At 37.4% G+C, this 23666-nt stretch overlaps 1 protein-coding gene across 1 annotated transcript; it reads left to right on the forward strand.

Moving 5' to 3' along the window:
* The first annotated feature begins 1541 nt into the window (after positions 1-1541).
* LOC137390109 (uncharacterized) lies at positions 1542-23218 on the forward strand. The gene is made up of 14 exons (XM_068076363.1): positions 1542-1645; positions 6838-7062; positions 8342-8580; positions 9840-10802; positions 11831-12059; positions 13085-13234; positions 14265-14490; positions 15122-15381; positions 17698-17885; positions 18638-18824; positions 19383-19469; positions 20181-20402; positions 20872-21102; positions 22113-23218. The coding sequence occupies exons 2-14, from the start codon at positions 6859-6861 to the stop codon at positions 22341-22343; spliced, it is 3417 nt and encodes a 1138-aa protein (XP_067932464.1). The 5' UTR covers positions 1542-1645; positions 6838-6858; the 3' UTR covers positions 22344-23218.
* Positions 23219-23666: the final 448 nt, after the last annotated feature.

Consider the following 23666-nt stretch of genomic DNA (forward strand, 5'->3'; position numbering starts at 1 on the left):
ATAGCCTTTGGGCAGATTTATCCCGCTACTATCCATCGAATTCTCTCTACAGGCTCGCTGTAATCATTTAATAATTTTCCTAAAGAATTCATAATAGGTTTTAAATGACTTATAAATGATTTTGCTGGTTTTAGACAAATACTTGTCAGATGATAAGCTTGGTATTTTTTATTGTATACAGCTGAAGTGAACTTTAATAGCTCTATTCTAAATATGTCAACCTGGCAGTAGAAAAACATGTAGATGCACTCATTTAGAGATTGCAGCTAGAAAACAATAAGAAGAATTCTATTGAATTTCATGGATTCCTCATTATTTACAGTCAAAGACTTAGATTTTAATGACGTTAATGTTTATGAAGGTAGATTTATAGCGAAAGCTGTGCTCTTGTATTATTCATTGTGGTCTAATATTTTATTAGCTATTGCCTTGAACTTGCTTTATTAGTAATACTATAGAATTACTGTGGAAATACTGCAACAATTTCTTGGTAAAGCCAAATTGGACGAAGCTGCGCTCAAGTTGATCACAACCAGAATCTAATATAGGCCTACTTCACAAGAGCCCTAATGGCTCTAATACTAATGATTACTGGTTTCAGTGACATTCGTTATCAATTCGTCAGTCGTATATAATTACAGAAGCAATGACTCCTGCTTAATTCATTTATTTTAGGCTGCTTATTAAAACGCCATGCCTGTACAGTGAGCTGTTTTTGACAGCTCAAAATTTTTATAGCTAAAGTAAGTCTTTGTCACAAGAAATTATATGACACTTAGCCTCACTGTAGCTTGATGAATTTGAATTTCAAGATACAGTATTTACTATCGATATCCACACTTTAGTCTATCATTTACGCAGCGTACTGTAAGTGTTAGCCTTTTCGCTGATGCGTTTGCATATCTAAAAGAATCTGACGGCAAGGAGGAAAAATGTCAACGAAACTACAACCTCAACAACTCATGATTCTACAATAACATACATTTTTGACATGTGAAAAGTTACATGACTAAGCTGATGCTATGGTATTTCAAACTGTGCTTGTTATTATGCAAATTAATAGTATTTTGTACAACAGACTCTGGCAACTAGTTTTACATTATAATATGCGAAAAATACATTTAGTATTATGTACTTAAAATTTTATATGTTTATTTTAATAACTTTATGTTTTAACTCATTTCGCTCAAGCTTCCGTTTTAACTTATTGTATTAGCTTTTTGATCTTTAACAATTTTACTGGCAATCTGTGTGAGGTATTCTCATGGCATCACTCTCCTTGTTCTTTTGATATTTTCTGACTCAGCGATGACATTTAAATATCTTTGAAACACATTACAACCCTGTAAATCACTGGCCTTTGTTACAAGCAGTAGGTGATACGACTGGCTAGTCAATCATTATTATACATACATAGAGCTGAAGATGATACCGCTGGAAAGTGTTGGCCAATCAGATTACTGGCTATATTATAGTAATCGCCTACTGGCACTCATCTGCCTTCACCATTTGTTTTACTTGAGAGCATTTCTCAGTGTAACATCGCATTCACTCGCAAGCAATATCTGAAGTGGTCATCTACCATTTTTGCTTTTCACTTGGTTTTATTGGGGATGTGCTTGCTGACTTGCTGTACTTCTTATCGGTAAGAAAACTAAAGGCTGATACATTTGTTTTTGGATAGCTTTTTCACACAATTATGGCTCATTATCGCATTGTATTCTTTAGTTCATCTTTGCAATATTGCATGAAAATAAGAGGACATTGCACATTTCAGTCTATTTGTGAGCAAGAAGTTTTTAGATGGCACCTATGTTTGCAAAAGTAAAACTATTTGCCACCTATGCCAGTCAGATTTCTTTGCATGAAATAATAATTGAAATACTCCCATTTTTTACTCCACAGATTCTCAATGTATAATGCATTGAGAATCTATGGAGCTCACTTTCTGCACAACCATTTCATTTGCTTTTCATAAATGTATATATGTCAAAGACCCGTAAAGATTCTTTTTAGTGGCTGATGTAGCACTAACGTATATGACAGTATCATCTGCCCTGCAATTTTGAGGTTTTATCGAAATCTACAAGATAACGGAACACTATTATTTACTTATGTTACGTTAGACGGCTTACCGCATGCGTCTAGAGTCTAGACTCTGCTTTCTTTACCACCAAAAAATGAAATCACTCATTTTCAACTTTTGACTCATAGTACACAAGAATGAAATTCAACTGGCATGGATGACTTTTGTTTTCTCAAAATCTGGTTAAACAAATACTTAGTAGTGGTATGTTTAATATTTCATTTATCTATGAGGCGGGTCTATTGTAGCTACTGGTCACACATCGAAGACCTCAACACAGGAAAGTTTTGCTTGTCAAATGCGTAGTTGACTACTATCAATAGTTTAATCGTGATTGCATATTGCTCTAATGGTAGTATCTGAGCTATGACACGATAATCCCTTAATGATTACTGTATACTGTATAATATACCATTGATACCGCTCATGCATCTCCGCTGGTAAAATATTGTTAAGGCCTATATTGTATAATTAATTAAGGAGTAATGGTATCTGTATGACATAGCTGCTCATAATAACTCTTCTCATCTTTGTACCTTTGGATGAGATTATAGTCAGCTTTCTACTGAAGTGTTTGTTGTTAAAAGAAAAAAACTTGTAATTAAATTTGCATTGCTTTAGGCGACCATGAACTGTGGTACTGTCGACTTCCACCGCTCAGTCAGCCAGGCCTATGTTTACTCGCCAAGAGATGAATGCTTTGTTTTGTAAAATTTATAACCAGTTTAGCATTGTTCCATGTCTTTCTTGTTGGAATTCCTTCGTTCAGCAAAAGTCGGAACAGGTGGAATTTAATCTATCCTAATAAACAGTGCTGATGCTTGAAAACCACAAATTTTACCTCCATCTAATTGCTGCGCGGCTGTCACTACAAAGAACATCATACACGCTGATTGGCATGACAGAAGATCTGTGGTCTATAGAAATTATTAGAAATTAAAATTTTACACAATTGAGGATGATGGTGAAGTCAGATGAAGCATAAATGCAGGTAATTGATGATGACAATTCGAGTCGATGTCAATGAACATCAAATGCTTTATTTAACTGTAGGAAGGATAACAATAACTGATTACTGTTTAGAATCGCCTGTTCAATCTATAGTTAGGTTAACAGATCATTAGATTCATCAACTGCTAGCCTCACGCTCTCACGCTCTGTCTCCAATCCTTTCTCATGTCTGAGGGTTTTTTCATATCAACGTTAACAAAGTCAGTCTTCAGATTTGTGAAAGTTTCAGTTAGATCATTTGATGTGAGAAATCAAGCTCTCATTGCCGGTTTGACTGCGAACTGAAGATAAGTCCTTGCACTTAACCTCTTAGTGAAATGATATTTTGACATGCGCCTTCACTTGTGGAGACTGTGTAAAATCACTGATGGTAGCTGAGTATTTACACTACAGGTTAATTTGCCACTTCAACTGATTGTTTATTTTACGGAGAAGATGGATCAGTAATAACACATTGTTTATCAAGTTCAAGAACAGTTGTCAGAAAAACTTATGAAGACCCTGTTTGACGCCCAATGTTTGCATAGAGTTTCAAAGCCTTCTTGGCAATATGGAAGCTCATCACTCAGTTTTTAAGAGCTGTCTGGCGAAAAAAATCTCCGTGAAAACCAGTCTAATCTTTGATCATATTGACTTTTACGATTTTGAGAAATGATGCTCTACATAAAATTTATCTCCACTTATTCATGAAACTGCACACCAATCCTTCGGTGTCGGACTACCGGTTGGAGTACGTCTAATCCTTATAAGATGACTGACAATTTTTTCAATTTCATCTCTCATCCGTCAGACTCGAGTGCTGGTTTCCGTGCCTTGATAAGAGCTATCTTATGGACATTCACATATGCCTCAAGTGTGCCTGTCCTGCATGAGGTGCAGGCGACTTGGCTAGCTGTTCGCTCAATTATTTTGTTTAACTTTACTCATTGGCTGATGACATATAAAGAGACAACAGCTGTGCATGATGAGCATGATTAAATTAAAAATGACACTCTCTTTTGTGGTCTCTCCAGAGGATTGCGCTTTAATAAATATCAAACATTAAATTACACATGGCCCTCTTATGCACTGCTGTCTCATCATCAAATGCTTGCTCGCTCCGAGCTATGACACTGACGCACTGGCCCACTTACAGCTGTATTTAACCATGTATATACATTAGTATATCGTGATGCCAGCGTTAATGTCAATGCTAAATGTTGGAAATATCATTCATATTTTCAACACGGAGCATCTTGACAATCTCCTTATGCTTCAAATCTGATTTTAAAATAGATTTGTCTGGCGGCTTGAGGCATCAGCAGTCCACTTGTCTTGAATACTGAAGAGGGCACTTTTTACTTTGATTGGTTGTTCATTAAATAAACTGGCGTCAAATGGCTGGCTGTCCATAGCTTATTATGTTTTATAAAAAATTCACAGTTTTGTCATGTCATCGTAAGATAGTTAGCTGAGAAAATGTTTTTCTTGGTAAAAGTTCTAAACACTCTGGTTGACAATCACCCTAAATAACCAAACAATGCAGTGAAAAGTGATGTTGTTTTTCTAGATCGCAGCCTAGTATGGTGCCATCTTCGTGTAACATATCAACCAAAATTTCAATTATTTCATAGAAAAAATTATTTTTCTACAATAAGCTGCCTCAGAGCTTTGTTGTTTTATGAATGCACACGCAAAATCAATATTAGTTTTCAACATAAATGTTATAGCTTAAGCCTGCTTGTGCCGGAACAATGACTCCGCACTCATATGCTGCTGTCTTATAACATTTGCCATTTGGCGAATCAATTTGTATAAAAAGGTTGGATGCCCTCGTCTGTTTGATTGCATTGTCAACTTCGATTTTTGACAGAATGAAAGCCATTGTATTATCTATGCATACTTGTTAGTAATTGCTTATGAATAATTAAAAAATTCATCTATTGTGTAATGTTCTATCAAAATTGGTTTGAATAAACTGCTCCAATAACTCTAAACAATTATTTCTATGTGAATTGCTATCAACAAAGCCCGACTCAACTTCATTTTTTCACAGCTATCGATTTGATCTTTGAAAATTTTGTCGCTAAATTGATTACTGTTCAAGTTTGCCAACTTTATTGGTTTATTAAAACAATGGAAGATAAAAGGAAGCTTGATGCTTATGTGAAATTGTTTACCCAATGCGTCTCGCGGCTTCTATACGCTGTTATTTTTTAAGACAATGCACTCGCATCTTTCTTTTCATCATATGAAATGATAAAACTATCCCTGCTCTGGTCATGAGCCATAGCGTTACAGTCAGCCAGACTGCGCAGCACCTATCATGTATTGTCAAGCCCATCAGAAGGTAAAATATTTATCAATGACACACTATTATCTTATTTTATTTGGTGTTTTGCTTATTTGCGTATTACTGTTTTGTAACTCTGTAGTTAGACTGACAATGAGTTCATCATCGACTTTATTGCAGGATGATTATATGTTTACTTAGCCTAAGGCTTTGCAACATATTCCTCTGCCACAGTCGTCTGCCACGCTCAAGCAGAATTGCTTGAATTAGAGCCATGGGATAACCTTTAGTTTTATTAAATAATATAAAGTATTGCCATAGGACCTGCTTTATATAAAGTTAATGAAAGATCGTGCCGTGCAATTCGCTTTGCAGTATTTAGGACATACCCAGAGGCATTGGTCTTGCATTATTCGATGCCTTGTTTTTCAATTTAATTTAATTGGTGACTTTCTATTTATCGAAGTGTATTTGACGTGCAATAATGACTTGTGAATCCATAGAGAATTGGATAGAAAGATGAGGTATAGCTGCTGCTAATCAGCTAAGTAAGCCGGGCTTACATTGAACGCATAAGCGCAGAGCGTCGGTGACAGCAAGCTCTGGCAGAGCCCACAAGGGAGAGAAGCTGACTAGGCTGCCCCTCCTATCACTCTTTATTACTGACCAATCAGGAGTGACTACAAAAAAGATTAATGCAATCAGGTCTTCCTGTGAATAAAAAGGCATGCTCTGCTCATTATAATTAACATTAGAAAGTGCATTAATATTCGAGTCAGCGTTATGTTAATTGGTCTCAAACATCCGATGATGTGATTACAGTCTTGTGTGAAATTCAGGCGATGAATAAATTTTTAGTCAGTTACGTACGGTAAAGGGAGCAGCAAGTAGCTAGAGATTACATATAGGGCTTGTATTTCACTGAGTACACTCTATCTACATTAGATAACTCTGCAACTTCGCATAGACATTCTAGCACGAACATCTACAAATCAAGTAAGAGTGTAATCACGTATGAGTACTTACTTTACTATGCATGTTTCTTGTTTTCTGGTTATGACGTATTACCGTTGTATCCTTCAGCATTTTCTGTAATACTATTTACTTAGTTATGTTTTGAATAAGGGCAAGTTTTATTGGCACAGAAGGTGGAGAACATGGACGTTTTAATATTTTAGATAGTATGAAATTCGATGAAGTGTAAACTGTCAGCAAATTCATCTAGGTCTTGCTTAGTTTGGAAATGCTTGTACCCAAGAAAATACTATTTTATTGTTGTCAGTACAGGATTACTGCGTGAAATAACCAGTTCACTTGTCTACACTTGTCAGAAGCCTTTATCGATGGCATATCAGTCCGAATCTGAATAGAAGATATCTTAATCGCTTCACGCTCAGTCGAATGAGACAAGTCTTAGTGTGAGGAGACAGAATTCAACAGTCAATAGTTCCTTTCTTCATTTTAGCAGCCAAGTTGTTGATTGAAAGAGATGTTAGGTGAAGTTTGTCAACCTACTGGCCCGGGACCAGAATTTTTTCATAAGTTTATGATGAATGCTTCGGTCGAAATGTCGAAAAGCAACAGAAGAAAACAATCAAAACCTAATCGGTTGTTAGCGGAGGAAGGAAACGCCTCGTCACCCAAACTTCAACTCGAGTCGACGCTTCAAAGCCTTTCAGGGGCAATGTTACAAGTAAGTGAAACTGTGTAAAGACATTGAAAATGTGGACTCAAGTTTAAAAGTTCTCTGCAACCCGAGATGGTAAAATCTGGATGCTTCAAGTGGACCTAAGGATCAGCTCAGATAAATAGCTGTAAAATTGATAGTTTGTATCAAATTTGTCTTAGGAATTTATTTGAAATCGCACCTCATTACTTAGTTGACAAGCAAATCTTATCAAATCTAGATTCAGATATTTGCTTAGTGCAACATGCTTGTTTGTCTAGTTTTAGGATGTGAATAATATCCAGTCATTGAATTGGATTTTAAACGCGATCAAATATGAATAGGTTGGAGATGTTACTTCTTGTGTCCAACGACTAGCAGTTCACTAATTATATTTATTCTTTGATGACTATTCCGCTATTGCTAGATAAGTCTTTAAAAAGAAACCTTCCATTTTTATAATTAAGATATAGTTTGTATAGATCTCAGAGGCGCTGGCAAGCGCCAGCTATGGCGCGTAGCTTGTAGCCAAAGCAATTGCTGTATTATTTCAGCTAGCGATGTACACCATGTGTTTGGTAGAGGCTTTCCATCAGACTAGACTGTTATCTTCAACTGCCTTTCTAAAATGTTTATACCATTAAGTAGGCTAAGCCTAGTCTGATGAGTTTAACTAAATTTTATTAACAACAAGGGTATACTGTTCTCCCTATCATGCCCACTAATTTGAAGTCTGCTAAACAGTTTAAGGGGATTTTAATGAACTGCCAGTTGCTCTCAAAATTGCAGCAGTTCACCTAGCAATAATTAATTTCAAATACAGAAGTATAATAATTCTATATGCGCAAAAGGCATGCCATATCAGGAGTCTGCGTGTCTGCTTATTCCTATGTTTAGTTTCGTGTTTTTTAGCAGCTAGTGAATTTCAGTGACTAATACAGGACTGACTATTGACTATCATAGTGCAGTGTCTATCTAATTGATTACGTTATCTCTGCTGGTCGCAGCTCAAACTGACACTAGCTTTAACCAATGTTGAGATATAATGATGGATTCTTTATCAATCTTGTTTTGTTTCAAATATTTTATCTCCAACAGTTGGTTAGTCACAAGCTGTATAATTTTGTCTCTCAAGTACTGTGGTATTGTGCTGATACTACTAAATAATCTTTTACACTCGCTTTTGTTTTTGTCTTCGCCGGTTGCTTCTAGTCAGTTGACTGTCCAGCCTTTCCTCTATGCGTCTATACAGTGAGCTGATTATATAATAAGTGCTTTAATAGCTGTAAGATTTCAACTTTTTCAGATGCAAGGCGCTGCCGAGTCAATGGAAACGGAAAAAGAGGAGAAAAATCCGATGGATCTGTCCACGAGAGGTACCCAGTCTCCAGCGAGCTCAGCTGCAGTTGGGCTCACGTATTCCCAGCCTGTCGAGGCGATCGCCAGTGCAGAGTTGGAAATAGTAAACTTTCCGTGTCACACATGCGGTGAGATTTTCTCTTCCAGATCTCTACAGGAGCAACACAACTCTGAACGCCATTCCAGGTCTGGTATTGATTAAGGCAGTTGAATGTAGTCAGTAGTCAGCGTTGTTTATTGTTACCTCGTCTCTCATTTGTTAGCAGACTAATTTGCTTGTTATTGCCCCTTTCTTATTCTCATCTCTCCTTCTCCTCAATCATTAACACTCTCCAATGATTTTGATCTTTTTCTCACGCATACAGTGAGTTGTAAAAACTTTTATGAGAAAACGAGAGTTAATGATTGTAACGAAATCATGCAGTAGATTACGTTTTATCACCTTACTTAGAAAAGACTAAGCATCGGAGAGTTTAGTTGTAATTGTTGAATTATTGGAGTGTGCAACATTAATGCAAACTAATTGATATTTAATATCAACAAGAAAAGCATCCCAACGTTTAACTTTGGTGTAACAAAACTGCAATGTTCCCGCTTTGCTAACACAATTTATGAAGATAACGGAGATAAGAGAGCTTCTTTTGATACTTGTTCGTAGTGAGCTCTAATGGAAGAAAGGATGCCTAAAGCAAACTGTCATATCAACAAATAAATCTACATATCTTATCTTCGATTTGTGCTTGAAACTTTCTTCACAGTTTTTATTGAATTGAATTAGCTGATGTAAGCAACCGCACAGACTAACAGACAGACAGACTCCCATTGATTTTTCTTTAGTAACTTCAACTCTCCGAGTCTGTTTATACTCGATAATTAGTATTATTCTCGAGGAAACTAAAATTCTACTGTAAAACCTTAGTCTCTAATCTCTGATTAAAAGATATAATCTAATTTGATGAAATCATAAATGCCAAAATTCAATTGATTTTTTGTATGCTCATTGCAGGCATGCTTTCTCCGACATTTAAGTTTCCTTTGAGATCAATAAATGCTATGGAACTGAGCCTGGATTAAATTGAACGGCACTGAGTAGGAGGCGAGCTATTGCTAAAGGGAGCCTCAGCATTTGAATTACTTTTATATATGCAGCTATGGACAAAAAGGGTGCCTAATCCTAGTGGGACTATGCTAATTCCTCCTAGCATTGAAAGTTACAAATTTTCGTTGTGAGATATATCTTGCTGGAGTCACTTTTTCACAGATGTTATAATTTAAATTCGTCTTCTAAAAGACGCGCTACAGGAAATTCTTGCACTCAAACCTGTGGAAGCTTCTTTATCCGTGAGATGACAGGCCAAATTTCATGAGAAATTTTTGAATACAGACCTCATTAGGCTAGTTATGAATATATGGCATAATTGTCACATCGTTACTTATCCTTGTAGTGAACTTCCAAAGGTTAGTTCCAGCTCTCCGAGCACTGTATTTCCAACAGCTTACCACCAGCTAGCAACAGAACTTGGTCTAGGACCTCTTCCTTCGGGACCATCGCCATCTTCTACCAAAACCTCAGACAAGCCAAGGAACTCAGGCAGCCTCTCAAGCTCCAGCATCGGTGTACCGTCGCTTGCCACCTCTGGTGTCGGAGGCAAGGGGAGTTCAGGTGCCGTTTTTCAGAGAGAAGCATATTGTGATCTCTGTCAAAGAGAGTTCTGTAACAAGTATTTTCTTAAAACCCATAAATCTAACATTCATGGAATTGTGGATCCGAACGACCCTAAGTCAGCGAACACCACATCCAAGACAACTCATCTCCAGAACTCATCTACAAAACTGAGTAATTCACCAAAACTTGAGCCAGTCCAGCCTGTGATGCCAAGGATCCTGCCCCCGGTCCAGCATGCACCCGTGCCTAAGCCTCTGTCCAATGAGAGTATGGAAGATTTTTGTGAGATTTGTCAGAAACATTTCTGCAACAAATATTACCTTAAAAAACATAAAGTAGATGTACACAATATTCGGCCTGATGGAAGCAGGCTCTCAACGCTGGCCGCTGATACAGTAATAGAAAATCGCAACATGCCACATATGCCAGCAGTTAGCAATGCTCCGGTACATCCCCTTCCGATGATGATGCCACCCCTTTCAAACATGAACCCTACATCGATGAATAGCATGCTCTTTGTCAATCCATTTGTGCCCATGGTTCCACCTATGCTTCAGCCGCCTTTTTTTTTGCCCAGCATGCCCAATCTGGCAGCTGCACAAGCAGCCACCCAGGCTATGTCTAGCGCTTCTCCCTCTATCAAGGCTGAATCTAAGGTTCTAAGGATTTCGACAAATTTGGAAAGGGGAGAGTCGCTGCCTGATAGCGATGTCAAAGCTGAAGGATTCTGCGACATTTGTCGGTTAGTAGAGGAGAAGCATACCCTTGACTTAGTTTATTGACATAAAGTTAGCCTTGGCTTGTGTACGATGGAACCAAAGCTAACGCTTTAGAAGGTTTTGTGTCTTAAAGTTAAGTTTCTTCGTGAGAAGCTAGAATAAGCAAACAATCATAGGTTTTTAGCACAGATCAACCTAAATTCCCTCTCTTTCTATTTTATTAATCCTGCCCAATTATTGCTAAAAAGTCATAAGAATAGCCTGTGGGCAGGCTCTTCCTGTTTAGATAAATGTCTGTTAAAGACGTGTATATCTCGTATGTATCTCGCAGCATACACCAGCAGGCTTTCGGCATTAGATGAATTTTAAAACTGTTTCCTAATCAGAATCTAATCTCATTGTAATGTAAGACAATGAATGAAATTCGAGCTCGTATGAAAATTGAAGCTAGAAATATGCCTGTAGACTCGCACGCAAATTCTGAAGGGACTTTGTAATAGAAGCTAGGAGTTGGTGACTGCTACTGGTATCAACTAAGTAACAGTAGTCCACTGCACCCGAGTAACTGGTATTTCTACTAAAATAAAATGGCCAGTTTGATTTGTTGTAATTACTGTTTTGAAGTTAGTGCGAAGCTAAGGAGTTAATTAACTTTTTTGTGATGTGTGTTCTGCCTTGGTTATCTTCCATTGTGCGCCACACTTAGTTCGCCTTTATTAGAGCTGCATCCTCACAAATTAGATTTAACTATGAAGGGTGCTTGCTAATTAGACGCTTTCATAGACTAAAACATCGCTGCCCGTCCAGTCTAATACATTTATAATATAACACCTAGCATCCGTGCCATCATTTCTTCTACTCATTGTTTTGATATGGCATCATCAATAACTACTGATATAGCTTGCTAATGACGATAAAGAAAACTTTGCCCATTAACTCCAACTTAACTACAGAAATAAAAAGTGAACAGGCAAATGTTAATGCTTCTTTATAGCCGACGGTCAGATGATGAGTTTCTAATCTTTTAACGCTATGTCAATATCAATTTTAGGAAAGAGTTCTGCAACTCGTATTTCCTTCAAATTCATCGAGCGAATAAACATGGCATATTTGATGAGGCGACAGCCTCAGCAGCATATATGATGTCAATGGCTGGGGCAGCGGATCAAAAGGAGCAGGTTGATGGTGCCCTGACAAAGGGATCAGCATCCCCAGCCTCTTCAACAACTTCCAACGCTATCCGGCCAGTTGTCCTCAAGTCCGACAAGGATAGACTGCAGGTATTGTCCCACTTACTAAAACTAAAGACACTGCATTAGTTTTGGTGTCCTGCCAAAAACTAAAGCTTAGCATATTTCTAAAGTCACTTTAAATTTTCACAATCTAATGATATCACATTTTTATCTAATTATAATACTGAGATAATCGATTTTCCATTACAACCTAACGGTAATATTGCAATCGTGCAACAACAACAAAAAATTCTCATGTCAAAATAATGAAGGCGTTCCTTAGGCAGCAGCAGAGCTAATACATTCCAGTTGGCAGTGTTCAGTCAGCTCTCATCTCGTTAATTTTTCATATTTTACGCTGCAATGCTTGTTTTAATTAAAGACATGGAAGGTGAAAAAGTGCACAAAGGAAGGAAAGAAATGTTTATTATCAAAATTTTAATGATCACCTTGCAATTGCACCGAAAGACTCCCAGCAGGATGATGCGGTTAGTGTAAAAATATTACATCAAATTCGAGCCGCTCTCTTTGTTATTCTGGCTATACAAAGTCCATTAAAAAGTTTGAGAAAATCCTAATCAATGATAACATTGTGAAAGAGAGGAGATGGCAGAGCTGGGAATAGTTGATGTGCGCTGGTAATTATAGACAAGAGAGAGTCATTTGGACATTGGCGGTGAGAGGAACTGGGAGATTTCACTGATCAGCTTTTACCGATAGCTTCATAGAGGAACAGAGGCAATTAGTGTTGTGCATGCATACAAACATGAGCAATATGAATTATTATCTCACAAGAATCTACATCTGTCTGTGAAGTTCTCATTTTTATTCAAACGAGGCTGACTCAGAGGCCAAAGTCAGCTCTAAATCACCATAGTTAAAGGAAGTGGGTCTCCTCTCTATCAGACAGTCTAATAATCAAGATACAATCACAATGAAGTTTATTAGTTTTCTGCCAAGCATCTTTTTCTCCCCAAGTCGATAATATCAGTTTCCTGTTATGCTCTTTTTACAAGTGAATCGTTTTTATTTACTCATTTTTGGTTTGTACTGTTTGTACAATTCATTTTTAGACACCACCCGCTTTCTCACTGTCCAGCGCTTTCTCCCTGTCCAGTGCCAAATACGACTCTCCTGCATCGATGCCAACAACGTTGTCTTTTGATGCCATGCTTGCAGCCAAGCAAGCTGACAGAATTATGTGTGATATTTGCAACAAGGAGGTGTGTATGTTGTCAATATCTCTATATTCCTAACCATGATGTATCATGAATTAGCATTTTTGAGGCAGAGGAACATTGTCATTATCGTGCAAACCCTCTTTTTCACATTGTATCAGACCGTTGAATAACCGTGCACGTGTGTTCACTACTTGTCTAACTTTAATCGTCTAACTTAACTTGTTTAACTTTACTCGTCTAACTTTACTCGTCTAACTTTACTCGTCTAATTTTACTTGTCTAACTTAACTTGTCTAACTTTACTCGTCTAACTTTACTCGTCTAACTTTACTCGTCTAACTTTACTCGTCTAACTTTACTCGTCTAACCTTACTCGTCTAACTTTACTCGTCTAACTTTACTCGTCTAACTTTACTCGTCTAACTTTACTCGTCTAACTTTACTCGTCTAACTTTACTCGTCTAACTTTACTCGTCTAACTTTACTCGTCTAACTTTACTCGTCTAACTTTACTCGTCTAACCTTACTCGTCTAACTTTACTCGTCTAATTTTACTTGTCTAACTTTACTTGTTTAACTTAACTTGTTTAACTTTACTCGTCTAACTTTACTCGTCTAACCTTACTCATCTAACTTTACTCGTCTAACTTTACTCGTCTAATTTTACTTGTCTAACTTTACTTGTCTAACTTTACTTGTCTAACTTAACTTGTCTAACTTAACTTGTCTAACTTTACTTGTCTAACTTAACTTGTCCAACTTTACTTGTCTAACTTAACTTGTCTAACTTTACTTGTCTAACTTAACTTGTCTAACTTTATTTGTCTACATCTCTAATTGCTGCCTCTACGGTCGTTAGTTCCTCATTTGCTTGTGAGATATTCTTTCACAATATGTAATAATTAGAAAAATACTGCCTTGAAATGATAAAATAATGTTTCTTTGAAATATATCCATGTGGAATGCTAATGCTGAAAAGATCTCTTTCAACTCACACAACGATAATTACCTTAGCGTGTTTCGTGGAGCTGAGATTAATTTAATTTTCATGGTGATTCTGCCTTCTCTTTAGGTCTGCAATAAATATTTTCTAAAAGCCCATAAGCTTAAAATGCATGGAATCACATCTCCGATGGAAGACAGGAGGACAACTTCTAGTGCAGATGTGAAAGGTGATGCTGCCACCTTGCAGCCTCCGCTTCCAATGTTAACAATGCCCGAGCAACCTCCCTTACCTTCCCTCCAGCCCATCAGTGCTCAGCCAGCACCCGCTGACTCTACCCTCGTAGAGCATAGCAGTGAGTTGTCACCTCAGTTAGAAGCTTCTACATTTCATTTGCTCATCTTTGGTCTGGTCTCTGCTCACAAGCTGTTTAGCCAATTGTTGGCTTGATTTCAGAGAGTTTAGTGCATGCGGCGGCTGGTTGGGTCGCCTGCCCGACCTAATACTCACTCGGTAACTAGGTAATTGCAGCCTTTGTCAGTCTACTTCCATTGATTCACTCAGTTCAGACGTACTCAACTATGCTTATTTTCTGTAAGTTTTTAAAGGTACCCTCCGCTCACATGGTTAATATCTGAACTGAGGTTTGAATCAGGGTTTTTTAGACTGAAGGGTGAAAATATATCTTGATTAACAGATGGTTGATGTTGACTGTTACCATAGACACTGTGCAGTTTCTAACACACTAATAAACAGTATCGCATTTCTCACTTCCGTTATTTTGACTCGTCATTGCAATGACATACTTTCCAAGTTGTTACACTCTGGTGCAGTTTTAACGTAGTGTTTGTCCGCTTGTTCTCTCTTACTCTTTCTACTCGTTGTTTTTGTGGCTTAAACTTGATATGATCTTGTCTCTCACACTGTTTCACGACTTATACAGCTCGAATGGCAAGACTATTATAGTGATGCCATGTTTTCTATAGGTTTGATTAAACTAGGGATCGACCCTGAAGCGTACTGCTCCTTATGCAAGAAGGAGTTCTGCAGCAAGTATTTCCTTAAGACGCACAAACTGAACATGCATGGTGTCAAGACCGATATCGAGCATAGGGTTACACCGCGTGGTACAATCACTCCTCCTACCAGCGTCTCTCCAGCCTCAGCCACAAGTCCCGCCCAGTCTGTGCCTGTAGTTCCAGGTCCTGAGACATTCCAGTGGAAGTGGAAAGAGAACCGAGGCAAGGTTGGTTGTCATAATAATAACCTTGACACCTCTCCTCTAGCATTGCAACACAAGCGGTAAAAAACTTAGCGCAAGCCTTTTTTGATGGTTGACTAATCTGGTAGGCTGACAGTAACAGCAAAAAATGGTGATAGTCCGATGGGAGACTGATGGTGATTGCACATGCTTGGTCAGCCATGATTGCAATTGGTGTAAGCGCATCAGCAGAGTTATGTAATAAGCAGCGCGGTTTTGATGCAAAAGTGTAGAAAAGCTGGTGGTTAAAGAATGTTACAAAATGCATGGTAAGACTGCAGGTTTTGCAAATGATTATATATATTATGTAATCTGCCAACTTCTGCTATTGCCGGTGCCTAAAATGAACTATTAATGCTGCTCCTACGCTCATTTAAAAGTGTCAAATTGGAATGATAGTAATAATCTTCTTTGAAACCCCTTTTAAATCTGATCGCTACTACTATATTTTTCAATGATTCCTTTGCTGAAATATTTTAAACCAGCATAATTCGATTATGGTTACGCTGAAAGAGAAGGGTGGTATGCGTCAGTACCAGTGAGTTCATTGTGGTTGCTCTTCATAAAAAAGACCCAGTTTCTATGAAACTAATGAGTAGAAACTGTGAAATAAGCCTCACACACTAGTAGCTTGAGAAGCCTAAGGCAATCTTGCTTGGAACAAATGGTCAAACAGTTTAATGGTTTAGTCTGAGACAGTAGGTTAGGTTTTTAGGAAACAGCATTAATAGTTTGCTAGTACAGATACTAGCAGACAGTCGATTACGTTTATCATAGTTTTTTCTCTCCTAAATAGTGTGTGTGTGGTGTCCGTGTGTCTGTATGTCTGTGTGTCTGTATCTAGAAGGTTTTACTACTTATTTGCATTTAAAACTGTATATTTTGAAGTATAAAGTGAAATGTGTACTCTTGGACGAATTAACTGAGTGATTTAATTTCTTTGTTGGAATTTTTAGTTTTTTTATATTTATCATTTTGCTGGTTGGTTAACCACAGTCATATTTTGCAAACTCAAACTCAACAGGCGCAAAAAATATTGGAGGTCGTGCAGAAAACTGGCCAGCATTATATTTCACTGATAAACCTCATGAAGTGAATTATGTGCTAACAAGTTTGTAATTTCGAAATAATTTCTTTTTGTCAAAAGAATGAATCCCGAGTTTAGTTTCTAATGACAAAAGCATTTGTTATTTCTAAGGCGATACAAGGTTATATCGGAAATGAACAGCAGCCAAGCCTTCGCTCTGAGGCTTGCAGCCGAATGTAATTGTAAACGGAAAGCCAAGCCATCCGCGCAAGAAGCTAGCCTGGCGTGTAGTGATACTCCAATGCTTGACAACTCACTAATTGTTTTCTGACTCGACTATGATAGCAAATTACACCTGATAGCCTTGGTGCATGCATGGCTTAATTTTAAAAAACGTGTTATTAGCTATAAAAATGACATAATTGGTCCTATCACCCCTTGGTAACTATCTGCAGACAAGCTCTGGCATTATATCATTGCAGTTGGTTGTCTTTTAAACTCAATCGAGCATCAAGGTGTCACGAGGATGACTAATTCCTTGATAATAGTTGCATGGTTTTGAGATGGACACTGGTGATATCCTAGGTTGGCTGACTGGAGCATATAGCATTGACTCGCCTACCATCAAAAATGGCTTACTAAGAGGGCACCGATTATTCAAAGATTTACTTAATTCTACTGGCAGTTTTCGACGTCTGCTGGTAGCCTTCTTTATGTTTATGTTATTACAAGGTCGAGTCTTGAAGGAAATAGTCTGCGAGATGAAGATTTGCTAGAAACAGAGATGAATCTTATTGACATGGTCAACCAGTGTCATTTCTCACATCCTAGTACACATTGTTTTCTTTCATGTACAGGCCATAGGTTTGGGTCTACTTTGGCTTTTCTCCATCTATTAGCAATTGGTAAAATCAAGTCGTCTCTCTTATTCCATATCGTATGCTACGGGTGTCATTAATTATTCTTAAGCTCACTAGAGTCCTAGCCAAAATTCGCCTTTGCGGTTGCCTCTGCATTCTAAACACATATTGTTTTTGCTTGTAAAAAATTTTCACATCGGTTTACCTTTAACTTTATCATTAATTCCTGGCTGTTAAAGAATGGAAATATTTGTAGTTTTTATCGACATAGACCTAATAGATGCCGAGTTGAAGATTAGTTGGTGTGTCTTTGTGTTTCTTGGTGTCTCGGTAGTTGCTTCGTTCAGCTTTTTCATTAATGAACTCACACGTTTAGCTCGTTTTTATGGCTTACATGTGGATGTTCTCTTGCAGACAAAAAACAATTTCCCTCCAGCAAATGAGAGCACCGCTCTAGGCAGTGACCAGTTTTCATGGCGATGGAGAGAGCCCGCCAATGCCACTAGAGTTTTTTGTGATATCTGCAACAAAGAACTCTGCAACAAGTACTTCTTGCGCACGCACAAACTCAAGATGCACGGAATTTCCGAGTCAAATGATCAGTAAGTAGCCATTTCAAGGAGACTCAACTAGTCAGCTACGAGGAAATGTTTCTAGTTTGTACAGCGGTGAACACTCTATTGATTCACTCTATCTTCTTCGTTGTCTTAAGCTGCAAATTGAAGTGAATTTTCCCATCTGTCGACATAAAAATCATTTAATGTGTTATTGACTTTTGTGTGACTTTTAGTTTGCTTATGGTTGATTTGTTATGAAATATAAAGATCAATTTGCGATGAACTGGCAAATAGTTGAGAGGCTGTATAGTCACAATCGCTCTCTCGCTCTACCGCCTCCCGTCTGTCATTCCCGCTTAGCAGGAATGTTGGCATCTGGCAAAAAGAAGATTATCAATTTTACAATGAAATGTCAGGCATTTTTGACACTTTTGAACGCTAAGCACATTTGAAAAGATTTTAATGACGCATAAAAGGTAATTCACATGTTTAAGTGGTCAAGTAATTAGCTGAGTGAAGACGCCATAATTGGCTGAGTGGAAAGTCGTCTGTAGCTGTGTTTGCGCACTTATACATGAATGAGAACTGACTCCCTACATAGCCTTTCCTTCTCTCTCGATTCGCTGAAGTGCTCAAGTCTGCACGCTTAACATCTGCTACACTCGCGCATCCGTTCACGATGGCAGTTAGCCTTTAAACAAATTGGAATGGGTCAACATTTAGTTGCTAGTTGATTCTTTTCTAGGTCAATTTTGATGTTTTGCCGTAATCACTGTTTTGAGATTCACTACTTACAGGGCCATGCAAGCGAGCAGCATCATGGCTGACTTGGCCAGAGTAAGTCAGAATAAGGGAATGGTGTCACCCAAGGGGTCAATCAATGTGAATGGTTTCAACAGTCAACGAGCTTCTCCTAACCAGAGTCAGTCATCTTCTCCCACTCAGTTGGAACAGCAGGCTGCCATGCGTGAGGATATTTGCCAGGTAGAACTGATGCTAATCGTAACTGTTTTATTCCTATTATTCTGGTGAGCTTTATCAGCTTCGTCTATCTACCTATCTATCTACCGTGCTACTGTACTCCCTAATTCTTTCAAGGAACTTTCTATTGACCTACCAACTTACCTTTCAGCCAAATGTAAGCATCCCACTCGGGAGTTCCATCGGAGCTTTAGCAGTTTTTTTTGCATAAATTATCATTGATATTTGAACATTTGTATCTTTGCATATATTATTATTCTTTCACTAAAAACAGCGGCTGAGATGCAATATTGAAAATGATTCATAACAAAAACTACCTAAGATGGAGTTTTTTCTGCTTTGACATAGAATAGCTAGAATGACTTGTTGTGCAACAGTCTTGTCAACTTACATTCGCATGCTTGATGAAGAGACAACACGCTAAGGAGACTGTGACAATATAATAAGCCTTCAATCACCGAATCTACTTGAAGAGTATGCATCTTCTCTTGTACAAAGAGATGATAATTCCGAAATAATGCAAAGGATTAAATCGATTAATACAGCTCGTCTAAATTGAAGGTATGCGGAATGGTGTTTGTTGATGTAACAGCAGTAGATGAGCACATCAGAGTTGAACACGGAGATGAAATCTTTGAGACGCCTAAGGTGAGATTACTACTCAAATAATTGTTTATAATATGGTAAGAGCTTTAAATTGTGTTTGGCAGTTATTATTGTCAAACTAGAATATGAGTTTCTATTCTAGTAATCTAGAAACCCTAAAAAATCAGCTGTTGCTGGTAATCATAATTATTGTTGGGGAATTGTGGTAAATGCTGAAAATTATAGCCGAAGAAATAAATAGCAGCCTTTTCTCTCTAATTATCTCTAAGAAAATTTGTTTCATTGCTTTTTCATCACATATATATGGTAAAAAGAAAGCATTAATATTTGCACAAGTTTATCTAAATTTAATATAACTCAATTTTAAAATTAACATTTATACAACAATATTAATATTCTAACTATAATAAGAGCCATCCGTTTGTGTGTAGCCATGCTTATGAACATAAAGCATTATGAAAAGAGGGCATCACACTAGGATCAACTCAGATATCCAGCTTTACAGCCAGACATGCCACCAACTGCATCACTCGACCACCTTGCTGCATCATGGAATAGTTATGCATATAGTTATTACATGGTGATCTCTCACAGCGCACAGGACAGCGAGAGTACTAGTAATAATAACTAAATATTTAGGTGTGGTGAACTATTTTGATCAAATTTAAATATTCCAAAAATGATAGTAATGTCACTCATTATTATAATGAATGAGCTTTTAATTATTTTAATTGCTCTGTTATTAAATTTTAGTCTAGCACCTCTGAAGGAAAAAGTGGTGAGAAGGTGTTTGAATGTGGACAATGCTCCTACAAGACATCGGTATGGCAAAAATTGAAAAGCCATGAGACACACAAGCACAATTCTGCTATGAATACATGTTCGTCGTGCCGTGTGACCTTTAGTCATGTGCACATGCTAGTCAAGCACATGCGTGACATTCATAACAAGGATGTAACTCTCGCCAGCCTAGAGGTAAGTAAAAGGGAGTTGATAGATTTATGCAAGCGTGGGAGTGTCATGTATTACGACTGCTCATTGCTAATCAAGGCAGTCACCGACTATCACTTGTCATTTTTCTGAAACAGTTTATCGATGAAAATAGCATTACAATCAATTAATGACAACGAGGCTGCCTTTATCGTTGGGCCTAATTTGCTAATTGATATATTTTGAAAATTACTTTTGTTTTTCGCATTGTACTTGACAAGATAAAAAGAATAATTGAATCAGTTTTTTAAAACACTGTTTTTAAAGGTCTAAAAATGGTTAAACTACACTGCCTCTTGAAACGTGTTGCACCATGTTTGAAATGTGTATCATCAGGCATCCTCTTGCAACTCTTATCACACAAGCTTAGTTCACATTGTCTAGTAGTTCTTTAAATGAATTGGGTTGGAAGATTGATTTTTGATGTTCTTCCAAACCATCGTATTTCGTACAGCTTGCCGCCCAGCAGAATACTAGGAGTGAAACTGCTAGCATAAAGACAGGTGTACGTTCCACTCAAAACCGTAACACAAGCAGGTTGAAGGGAGCAAGCAATGGCAGCACGATGAAATTTCACCGTCGTGGCGAGAAGGCAATCAGGTCATCACTTTTAAGAAGCCGAGTTTATGCGTGTGACAAATGCAAATATACTAGCAGCACTATGAGAAACCTAAGATTTCATCAGGTGAGTAAAGAGTGAAAGATGAAAAGTAATGCCTAAAAACACATTCACTTCGTATGTTCTATTTGTTTATATTGTGCATATATATAATATATTGAGGTATTGAGATGTTCTTATCAGTTCTTTATTATGAGATCTCAATGTGTGAAAAGTCACTGCCTTATATGTCACTATTTTGCTTCAAAAAATCGATGGCCGAACATACACTGAAACCAACATTTAATAATCGATGTCCGAACATACACTGAAACCAACATTTAATAATCGATGTCCAAACATACACTGAAACCAACATTTAATAATTGATTTTATGAAGAGGCAGAGAAAGTTATTTTTTGTTTAAATTGAACATATTTATATCACTGCTCCTTGTGTCCAGTTAAGATTTTGAATTACTACTCGTGCGAATATCTTTTACGCTATGGTAAAAGCTAGTTCAATTCGATATTTTTTATTTAATGCGTCATTTTTATTACATGCATCATTATGCCTGTCCAACTGTAGAACTAGGTATTGTTTACCATAGTTGCTGAAGATTATGTTTGTGTTAGCTTTGGGAACTTGTTTGGGTTAAAAGTATTTTTTCTATTTGCAAGAATCTAGGGCTAATCTTTGTCACTATGCTTAACGAAACAGTGATGAGTAATACAAATGTCTAGTTGCTAGCTCATTTGGAAGTTGTCCTCACCAGCAAATGCAGCATTGTGCCAACATCCACTGCTTGTCACCTTGACTTGTGATTATCTTTTGTTACTTAATCATAAATTTTCTAACAGACAGTTTGTGTCTACATGTAGTATCTGCAAAAAAATTGTCAGGCGTTATAACAAAGGGCTGATTGTTTTGAACATCCGCCCTTGTTCTCTCAAGTTGTACTTCATGAGGAATGTGCAATGGAATTTGTAGCTTCAGCGACTTCATCAAGTCGACTACACGTAAATTTATTTAGCTCATAATATGGCCTCAATTCAACTCCAGTGCCTCTTTTTATCACTCACTTTTCTATTCTTCAGGCTATGAAACACAAGTCTAAAACAACTCTTAACACCCGGAATCAATTGAACGGGTCATCTTCTGCTGCCGATGTCATAATGCAGCAGTTTGACATCGATTCATTCGCTGGCACAGAATTTGTTGCCAAGGAACCAGTGATGCTGCCTGTTTATCACAGGGTGACGGAGGATGTGAGAATTAATGTTACTCTTACACCCTCTAGACTGAGCTCCAATACTAGGGCTTGCTAAGAGATGCCTCACAATAGATATTGCGACGATCTCGATCAGCCTAGGCTGTTTTTTTCTATCAATATTTGCCCCCACTCATTACTAGTACAATCTGTAAGATTATTTATAGAACAAACATCCCTTAGGTTAGTATTTTCTTCTTTCTCATAATTATTATATTTAAAATATTTAATTAGGCGATCATTTAGTTTTATTAAAACTCATGCTCTATTCTTTTTGTTGCTATTATTACTATTATATTCAGTGCAATATTGCGCAATAATGCAAGTCGCTTCTCTCTTCTTCAGTGTTTGAATATGTAAGAGATTTCTAAGACTTTGTCAATTAATGTGTTATTATAAGTACCCATGTTCGCATTCACCTTCAATCTATGAGCACTTCTACTCATATTTGCTTCAACCATTGAATGTTGAGATATGCTGACATGAATGTTTTTGCATGTGGGATTTTTGTACCATGCTAAAGTTTTGTGCTGCTTTTGATAGACATGGTTTGGATAAGATAATTATAATTTATGCAGTTATGTAACTAGTTTACATCAGTGATATGCTGCTATTTCGTTACACGGTTGGATTTCTCTCTTGTGAACCAAAGATTTTCTGTTTTCTTCATTGTCTCAGTTTGGCTTGTATTTTTTTAGTTCTCACTTACTCATCGTACATCTACATTGATAGCCCTGCATAGGTCGGCCTCCAAGTAGTGATCAATTTACCCAGTCCACATCAATGAGAAGCCTTCTATGCATCGGTTAATATGCTTCTACACAGATGGTTAATATTTAAGTATACTCGATTTCTTTATTTGATATTAGTGCTCTATTAAAGATAATCAAAATCGTTGAATTAGCTTAATACATTTCACTTTTTTCAACAATACTCCATGCTTTTCTGTTCCCTATTAATCTATTGCAGTCTACTCTAAAACCACCTGCTACTCGTATTGTGAATCACAATAGTAATACAATAAACAATAGTGTTTCACTACATTGTTTCATGTGATTTTTATTCACATTTTGTTCTGCCGCATTGCATTAGACCACTATCACACAACCGATAAAACATGCATCTATACGCAGCTAGTTATAAGCACAGCTGGGGCACTCTAAATATCAATGCTGCTTCATTTCGGCCATTCACCAAAAATGGTGGACTGACTTTCTCTGCGTGGGGGTGGTTCTTCTTAAAGATTTGGAACAGTGTAAAAAACCTGTTGCCTATGGGGTGTACAATTATATAAGGCAAGCTTTTGTGATTTATGCCAGCAGTATATAACTAACACAACTAATGTTTGCAAGGAATTTTACTAAACACGTGCTGGAGTTGA

The sequence above is a fragment of the Watersipora subatra genome, chromosome 3 (assembly GCF_963576615.1).
Source record: "Watersipora subatra chromosome 3, tzWatSuba1.1, whole genome shotgun sequence".
NCBI lineage: Eukaryota > Metazoa > Bryozoa > Gymnolaemata > Cheilostomatida > Watersiporidae > Watersipora > Watersipora subatra.